The sequence below is a fragment of the Puccinia triticina genome, chromosome 12A, assembly GCF_026914185.1.
Source record: "Puccinia triticina chromosome 12A, complete sequence".
NCBI classification, from domain to species: domain Eukaryota; kingdom Fungi; phylum Basidiomycota; class Pucciniomycetes; order Pucciniales; family Pucciniaceae; genus Puccinia; species Puccinia triticina.
Window position 1 is genome coordinate 5,433,701 of NC_070569.1, and position 9,931 is coordinate 5,443,631.

Here is a 9,931-nt window from a genome sequence, read left to right on the forward strand (position 1 = left end):
TCAGATTTCCTCTTTTGTGGGGTTTGTTGCGCCATAGAGGGTGGCGAGTTTTAGTACGACATCATCACCCAGGTTCTTGAAGTGGTCTTTGAATAGTTTTTGTGGAAACGGGGGCGGGCTGTAGACCAATATTATTGCAAATAATAACTGGAGCCCCCAACCAGTCTTAAAAAGGGCAGCCTCCGCCAATGCCGCATTGTATTGATTGTCATTAACCAAAAGTCCCATTGCATCCGCCGCTTCACAAAAAGTACCGTAGACTATTCCATTGACTGTTTGGAGATCATGGAATGACAAGACACCGCGTTTATGCAAGAGGAGGAGGCGTATGTAATACCACTCCCCTTGGTGGATAGAGATAAAGTGCAATCTCCCAACAGTGTCGGAAGCTCGGACACGGGCCTTCCATTCATTATTTTCCCAGTAGAAATAAGTGGGGAACTCTTGATAAGTCAAATCTTGAGCAGATTTCCCCAATAAGTCAAATCTCGAGCAGATTTCCAGTCGATGTGGGCTGCTAGCGACAAGAGGGGAAAAGGAAAATTATTACACTCCTCATGATTAAGGGACCATAAACACAGTCTCATCTTCCCGGGTTTTGCGGCCGTCCTCAAAATGGCTAGACACGGAGGAACTTGATATCCCGGGACACGGTCTCAGTATCCCGGAATTGGTGATTTGCAGCAGATAGGGATACGGCCAAGAGCGGCATGTAAGTACACAAGGTGCCAAGGTCAGCACAACAACGAATGAAGCAAGGACCAATAGCGGTGAATATAGAGAGAGAAGCGGGCCAAGGGTCTTACCTTAAGCGGAAGTCAAGGAGCGACTTCCTTATCCGGAAGGCTTCACAACCCAAAAACAGGGGGGAAAATTAAAAAAGCAATGATGAGATGAGGATTGGGGCCACAGTATAAAAGCACGCGGCCTGTAGACCATTGAAGGTCATTGCTTGGCTCCTGCTTGGCGCCAATTGCTTAAGGAGCCAAGCAATCCAGGACAGTTGGTACCTGTAGCTTTTTTGATGGCGAGGAGGGAGGAATGCTGCCAAATTTTTTTTTGGCGGGCGCCTGTTGGTCCCGTTAATGTTAAACTGCTAATAAGGGTTCAAAGTAATGTTTTGTGAAAGGCTTGTGAGATATGTGGCGCCTATGGCACAACACAATTTCAGGGTGACTATGCATTCAGTCTAAGGAAAACCAACTTTTGACCCAAAAAATGGGTTGGAAAAAAACATTTCAATTGGAAACTGCAGGAAATAAGGTCAAGTTTTTTTTTGGAAAATACACAAAAGTTGTTGCTGAAAAAATGGCGATGAGGTAGAATCAGAAAATCTGGACACTGGCCACTTTCACCCTTAGAGCCAGCACAGCTAGCCTAAAGTCTGCCTTTTCTACTCTTTTATACCCAAAGTACTTTATATCTTTTCCACCCTAAGAGTTATCCTTATTCTGACTTCATATTCTATTTCCTCATACAATTTTAGCCCTAGATAATAGATAAAACTTACCATTTCTTTGTAACTCTACTCCTTCCCTGAGTTCTTGAGTTGTGGCGCGCATGCACAGTTGTGACGTGTAAGCGCTACCAGGCGCGCCAACCACATGTACATATCATGTAATTACATAAGCAAACTGTGAAGTTTTTAAGTCAGGATCCCCCTTGCATCAGGAGGATCTACAGACTTCAGCACACCAGAACCACACCCCAGATAACCCAGGATCACCACCAAAGAGATTTCCACACTCCCAGTATACCTACCATTACAGGCCCCTAGGATATTGACAGTAAGCAAACTCTTTCCCTGAACCTTGCTTATCCAGATAAAAACTCTGTTGCCCAAGGCCCAAGAGGGATCCCTCTTGGCAAGCAGGCACATATCTACAACAAACAACTTGGCGGGTACCGCTGGTGCGGGTGCCAAATACGGGTACGGGTATCTGTTTGGGCCAAAAAAAGCAGGCGGTACCCGGAAACGCAGTGGCTACCCAGGTACCAATTGCCATCTCTACACCAGTTAGCTTTCAGCTATGTACAGCATTGCCAAGCATGTTAAAAATTGGTGTGTCAAGTGACTCAAACCCGTGGACTCAACCTTAAGGATAATTTCTTTTTCTCCTCTTCAACTACAATGTCGACCAAAACCAAAGAGGACAAGCCTACTCACACCACAGTAAACCTGAAATCTCAAACTTCTGGCTCCAAAAGGAAGATCTCAGGAGCAAGAATTCCAATCCTCAAAGCACCGGGTTTGGACTCAAATTATCTCACTGGAAGAAAGTTGTGCTGCAAGTACTCAAGTTGGCAAAGGTAAAACATTTTCTGACCAATGTGGCCGCACACCTTTGGAAACCCACCTGGGAAGAAGATAACAATGTGATCTGCACCGTTCTGGTGCAAATCATTGATGAGGCTAACCTTTTTCACCTCTCCCAAAAGGACACCACCTTGAAAATATGAAACAATCTCTTCCATGCCCATCAAGATTCTTTGACCAGTGGTCGGTTCTATTGGATCCAAAAACTTGTCAACCCTTGAATGGAGGGCAATGACATAAACTCCCACATTGACTAACTGGCAAACTCGTACAAGCGTCTAAACTCCCTTGTCACTCCGGAAAAACCCCTTACTCCGGACAATGTCCATAACGCCGCCTTACTCAGCTTGATTCCCCCCGACCGGCTCCGTTTGTGTATCAGCACTCATGAACAAGGAGGGGGTGAAGATGGAAACAATTGTCTCCGCTCTAAAGAACAAAGTCATCTATTGTGAATCTCAAGGAGATATCATCTCCGTTGTGGTAGACAGAAAGGTTCCACTACATCAAAAATAAAAAAAATCTTTATTTCTCTTTTTTCTTACATACTATTCATCAGGAATCGCGGACTATGGCGCAAGGATAGGACTCTAAAGGACTAGATGCTAAACTTGCAGATTACATATACATCACAGGCTACATATATATCCAACCTCCTATTACAACCTCACATTTACATATACAACCCAGCTGCAGGACAGCTACACATACTCATTTACACTCACCAGGGGGGAAAGTGTGGCACTCCCTGGAGAGTGCCAGACCGTATGTTCCTTTGGGAAGACTGTCTGATGTCAAATTTGTGAGCATGTGGGATTTAGGCTTCAAATATGTTGACCTTATGTTCAACTCAGGCTGATCTTTGATCCACTCCATGGTGAACATTTTGGTAATTGAGTTGAGGGTACCCCCACTTGATGCCTGGTACACCCTGGTATTCTACACTTAGTGGTGTGTTTCAGGAATCAATTTGAGACCCCCTCCACTCAATTAATGGGTTGTAAAGTCATTGAGTGGAGATTCCCTCCACTTGATGACTGTTGGACAACCATTGATTGGAGGTTGTGTCCACTCAATGACCATATCTAAATTACCAGCCACCAAGTGGATACATCCTCCACTCAATGACTGGTTTTTAATGTCATTGAGTGGAGGGATTCTCCACTCGAAGACTGGTGTGTATACTGACTGTTGAGTGGGGGGGTTCCTTACTCGGTGACTGGTTCTACTGGCCATTGAGTGGAGACACCCTCCACTTGATCACAGCTCACTAGGATGGGAAAATCCCAGAGCATTGACCAGTACTGCATGTTGGTCATTGAGCCGGGCCTCTCCCAGCTTTAAGGACTGTATTTACTGTACTCAGCGCGGGGAAAGTCCCGGCTTGATGGACAGTATGTACTATCCATCCTGCTGCACTTTTCCAAGCTGAGTGGCCAGTGTAGGCTGCCTACCGCGCTCGGAAAGGCTGACTAGATGACCAGCATTTGCTGGTCATTGGGCCAGGGCTTCTCGCTGGATGACCAGTATCTACTGGTCATCGGATTTGAGCTCGGAGAGGCTGCAGATCGATGACCAGGGCATGATGCCTGTCAAGCGCGGCCTCTCTGAACTCGATGGCCAGTTTGTGTTGGCCATCCAGTCGGAGAAGCCCTGGTCCGATGACCAGCACCTATTGGTCATCGTTCTGGGCCTGTCTGAGCTTGGTGAGCAGCCTGTACTGTCCACCAACCTCGGAAAAGCCAAGCTGAATGAACAGTATTTAGTGTACTGTTCATGGAGTTGGGGCTTTCCCAGCTCAATGACCAGCAAATAAAGGTCATCGAGCCCGTGTAAACAAGCAACTCGCCAATGTCCACCCTGATGTTCGGCCGAACATGACAGTGGACATAGCGACAAAAAAAAAACACGCTCCCCGGGGACACCCGGGGATACAGAGCTGATCCCTGTTGCCCCGCTGCCACCGTAGTTGACTTGTGCCCAGATTGAAACTCCTGGAACACAAGCTTTTTTGGTGATTTGCTACACATATGAACACCATTTTTGCCACTACAAAATGATGATGATTTTGATTGTTCTGGATTCAGCAGGTCAAAAGAGCATCATTCTTATCTTACACCTGGTGCTAATAATTACCATGTGATAAGAGCAATCAACCCCATTTTGTTGCACAATGGCCACGGACATAATGGTAGGTGTGATGAAGGTATGCTACCTGGAGGAAAAAATTGCCCAAAACAGTCAGGCAAAAGGTGTGAAGATGATCAATCTACAAGACAAACGGTATGACCCTGCATGCTGAGATGTGTGTGGACATTTCAGAGTTGAATTTTCACCTCAGAGTTCAGACCAGCTATTGAAATCTTTCTCCTGCTGGTTCCAGGATCATCAAAATATTGATGCATCTATTGATATCCACCAATCTGCCCCCTTCCCTCTGTGAAGCTTAATAATTTTAACCTCTAGCTGCTACATTTTTCAGTCAGATGGAGGTCAAGTGAAGGAAAATTGTGCAATGTGTATTCACATACAAAAGGTGCATGGACCCATATGAACAGCTGACCGTATGGCAAACTTTAGCCTGCATAAGTGGACCATCACTTGGTAAACATTGTTGGTGAAAAGGCCTCTTTGATTGTTCACATTTCATATTACAGGGAGGGAAGACAGGTTTCAGAGGTTTTCCCAGCTTTGACACTGTGTTATACTCAAAAAAGAGAAATTTAATTTTACATAACTTTCCTCCCAATTGATGAAGGGAACAGGCATGGCAGAAATATCCCACAAGGATTAATCTACCAGTTAACTGAGTCTTTGCGGTTGCTATAATTTACAGCTATCTTTCATTATGTGATTTTATGTGGGTTTTGATTGAAAAAAATCAGCCCTGAAAAATCTTCCTTCTCACTTGGTCAAGGATATCTTTGAGCATCAGGATAGTTACATTCTTGGCAAAACATGTTGTGAATTGAAGCTCACATCCTGGATTTTGTTTGATATGAACCAAACAGAAAATTTCAACTAAGATATTTCCATGTGTTGGAATTGAGTTACAGATCATCCCGCAACCACTTCACCTACAGTTACACATCTGTTGGGAAGAAAATTGAACAAAGAGTTGCGACTCACATCTAACTCACATCAGACCATTTGACTGACAGAATTACGGCCTGGCACTCTCCAGAGAGTGCCACACTTTCCCCCCTGGTGACTGCATAGTATATAAATAAATTCTAAACTAGTGGATTTTCACAACTGACAGCTGCAGGTGACATCATAGAAGTACCACATTAAATCCCTCATGTTCTGACCAATCATAGTCACTCATTCAGATGTTTGTACCTTCTACATGTCATGTACATTTCCAACCAACCAGATTCACTCATTCAACTTCTCCTGCAGCTAAAACACCTCATTCAGGGGCTTCCTTGTAGCTAAGTTCCCTCACATTTGTCTATATAAGGAGCTCTCTTCCCCCCTCAGTTGTCTTTTCCTCAGTTCAGTACCCACCTGTCACATACCCCACAACATTACATACCATCCAAACCCTTTACACATTATAACAACCCTTACCAACTCAATAACAACTGAACTCACTCTCATATTCTCATATCTCTCACCTCAGTTCATTACTCACCAATTACAGTCACCCCAACATTTACATAAACAACCTTACATATACTCAACAACCTACATACATAATAACCCTTACAATAAAAATATCAACAAATTATTCAGTGTCATCAACAAGCTCATCTTGAACCAACCAATCCTATCACTTCATTAAAACTTGCCAAGCTTACCTTGGTGGGTCTTGTTATCTGATAGTATAGAAGGGCAGAGTTTGCACCTCCATCATCCCCTTCTACATTCAGCAAAAGGTTCTCAGGAACACTTTTGAGTCTTACACCATATCTTCTACAAAGGCAACCCCTTCCTCAAAACTGAATCCCCCGTCCAACACATCAAAGCCTCCTCGGAGCAAATCCTCAAAGAAACCTTGCTGATGCCCTCTCTGCAACAGCAACTTGCATGACCTCAATTCATGCAACAACACTCGGAAGCTCATTGCGGAGCACAAGGCAGCTCAAAAAGCACATTGGGAGGCCTCTCCGGTGACAAGACAGTCAAGTCTCTCGTGGTCCCTGCCCTCCACAAACCTCTCCTCTCAGTGGCGGCCATGTGCAATAGAGATGGCCTCAGTGCACCTGGGTACCTGGTTGTTGTTTCCAAAAAACAGACCATTGGTTACACACCTGGCAGCACCTGACAGGATACTGGCGGTACCAGGGGTACCTCCAATCCTTCCGTTGATGCTCAAGCATTTCCTGATTTTGAGCTACGGTTTTCTTCCTCTCAGTCACTTTGGCCGCTGCTTTCAATAGGTTTGTTCTCTGGTTAAAGGCTAGGTTGAGAGGAAACTATTGAAGGCGCATGCAAGGAGTTGAGTTGGGTTTGGTTGTGTTTGGGTGGCATCAGCAGGGCTGGCTGGTGTGGCCCGGTGGTCAGGGGTGATGGTGGTGGATTGGCTCCAAGACACTGTTAGTTTCTCAAAGGAATCCGCCCCTTGTGACGGTGGCTGGCGGTGGTGGTGGCGACAGCAATTGCAGGGTGGTTGGTGGTGGGCAGTGGTTTGCTCTGGATGGCAGGCAGACATCCGTCCGTGCGGGCTTCCCCAAGCTCCACTGAGCACGTTCTGCGTGCACAGATGTCTCCATCTGCGGCGGCAGGAGCCCCAACCCAAACCCCACCCCACACGCAACAGTGGGCCAATACACTAACATTGTCTGTTAGTGTAGTGTATTTTAGCCAAAAACAGCTAACAATAACAACATTTTCTGTTATCATGTTTTTTGTGTTGCTAACAATACAGGAACTTGCCCAGGAAATAGTGATGGATAACAGCAATAAATGTTATTGTATCCTGTTAGTAGCAATAAAAGGCCTGTTATTTCCTGTTATTATTAGTATGGATAATTGTATCTCAGATAACAAATAAAATGAATTTGGGAGTCAATAAAATGGCTAAACTAACAGTTATTTTCCAATAAAGTTAGTGTAGTGCAGTTGCCCATTGCTGGGCCACACAGGTGAACTGGGGAGGTACCTGGATGGGTACCCGGTGTGAGAATAAAGGCTGGTTGGTGGGTAGAAAAGTCCACTAGCCGCCTTCCTCAAGAATAGATCTGTCCAGGCTGAGTGATTATTGGTTTCTCAGCTCCGCACTGCTAATTTCCGCTAGCCTTCAGCACTCCTCAACAAGCCTGATCTATAGCATCATAATCCGCAAGTGAATAAAGCTCCGCACTTTGCAAGCAAAAGATAAGGTCAAGTAAAACTCTTCTACTACTCTAGTACATCTGTAAGTGTAAGTACAATGATGAGTAGTAAGTAAGATGATGGAAAAGAAAAGAAAAGAGAAGAGAAACAGTGAACCTCCCCCCCCCCCCCCCCTTCCTTCCCTCCATGCAATTTGCTGTTCCCACCTGATCCCGCACTAGTCCGTCAGCTCCGCCCGCTTTCCCGCACATCATTGTCCCAGACTACGCTCCTCTCCAACGCTTGACCTCCCACGCCCTCTGTCTAGCCCCTGTCAGTCAGTCTCTCGCCACCACCTCCGCCCCAGTTCCACCCGCTTTGGCTTCCTTGGCTCACCTGCTGATGCACCGCTGCTACCATTCCAAGAGTGTAGTCCGCCGCAGTCCAGCCCTGTCTTTCTGCTCTGGTCCAACTATCCAATCCAAAATCTGCAATCTGTGATCTGTGCATTCCATCCGCGCGCAACTTTCTGTAAGCTTTCTTAGTGTGCTTTCTGACATCATCCTCAGCGCTTATGTCACCGGAATGCACTCTGCACTCAGCCGCTCTGTGCATTCCCGCCCACGCCATCTTCAAGTGGAAATTCTACCACACCTGCCTATGTATATAAATCACCACACCGGTTAGCCCAAAATAGAGGTACTTGTACCTGGACACAGCACTCACGGGCGGGTGCAGCCGGTGCGCAGCCATATTCTTTAACTGGGGACCTCTGGCAGGGCGGGTGCACCGGTGGTACACCCGGGTGTGGTCAGTTTTTTACCCCCAAAGCAGGCACCTGGTACCTCTGGGCTGGTGCGCCGGCGCACCAGGGGGTACCAGGTACCCCCAAACTGGTACTGTGAGGCCATCTCTAATGTGTAACAAAGGTCTTATGGTTGTGTTCAAAAAAACCACGTGTGACTTCTTTACCACCACATTGTCTCAGATCACTGGTCATCTTGCGGGGAGAGGCTATAGGTGAGGCAATCTCTATTACCTGCGATCTGAGCCTGTAAGCTCAAATTCTTCCCCTATCTCTATCTCAAAAACCCGCAGACAGCTCCCTTATGGCCCATCATCTTTGTTTCTCCCACATTGTCTTAAAATCTCTGAAATCTTTCCTGAAACTCCACAGAATCAGGCCAACAGTTATGAACAAACTAGATTTCTAACGCTGTCCGATATGTGTGCAAACCAAAATGCCTTGGAAAGCCTTCAAGTCTTGTTCCTCTCACCGCTCCTCTCTCCCTGGCCAAATCATCCACTCTGACGCGGGGTCGTATGAGATTACCTCGAGGGAGGGATATAAGTATTTTGTAACATTTATTGACAATTTTTCCAAGTTTCTATCTGTTTATCCCATGAAATCAAAGAGAAATTTGTTTTTGTGTTTCAAAATATTTTGTGCATTTTTTGAGAGAACCGGTGCACACAAGATCCTGTCATTAAGGACGGACAAGAGCGGTGAATACCTTTCAAACGGGTTCTCTTCCTATCTCTCTCAGGCAGACATCTAACTTAACTAAGTCCCTCTCTTTGTGGAGGGGGGACGCCGTCCCGCAGGGACCCTCCAAAGGAAAGAAATGTGCACGAAGCACTGCCAGCATGATTGGCTGGGTTGAGGTTATCCCAGTTAAACTGGGATGAACTCAACCAATTTAAACTTGGTTGATCTCAACTGATGAAATATAAATCCAAGGGACCCCCCTTGGTTTTGTATTTCATTGGATGAGATCACCCCATTCTAAATTGGTTGAGTGCATCCCAGTTAAACTGGGATGACTTCATCCCAGCCAAATATGCTGGCAGTGAAGTGCACCCCGCGGCCTGAGAGAATCAGGAACTTGGCCTTTTTCAATCCTGTGTAGCTTCACCCAACAATGCAGGAGCTACGCTTCGCTACAAAAAGCGGCGCTTTTTTGTAGCGAAGCGCAAAACCGCTACTCCAGACCCAGAGTAGCGTTAGCGCAAGCGGCAAACCGCTACTTAAAGCGGTAGCAAAGCGCTAGGCCCGCTACTGTAGATTAAGGATGCGTGTAGCGCAGCGATTTTTTATTGCTTTTGCTACAGTTTAGCGCAGCGAAAGCGAAATAGCGCCCACGGTGCGCTATTCGCCGCTATCAGCGCCAAGTAACGCCAACAGCGCAGCGGGCGCACCCGCTTTTCAGCGCCAAGCGCAGCTATTTTGGTGGTTACCGCAGAAACTCACCCACAGGCCCAACCAACCAAGAATATTACATAAATGCTGTAAACCTTGGCAGTGTCATCAGAATCACCCTGCCCGTGCACTTCTGCCCTCTCTTTAGCTTTGAC

The 9,931-nt window shown here is 46.2% G+C and overlaps 1 protein-coding gene across 1 annotated transcript; it reads right to left on the reverse strand.

Annotated features, from left to right (window-relative positions):
• PtA15_12A530 (uncharacterized protein) lies at positions 1-228 on the reverse strand (the record flags this gene model as incomplete). Its single annotated transcript, XM_053162149.1, has 1 exon — positions 1-228. The coding sequence occupies one exon, from the start codon at positions 226-228 to the stop codon at positions 1-3; it is 228 nt and encodes a 75-aa protein (XP_053026095.1).
• Between the last annotated feature and the right edge of the window lie 9,703 nt (positions 229-9,931).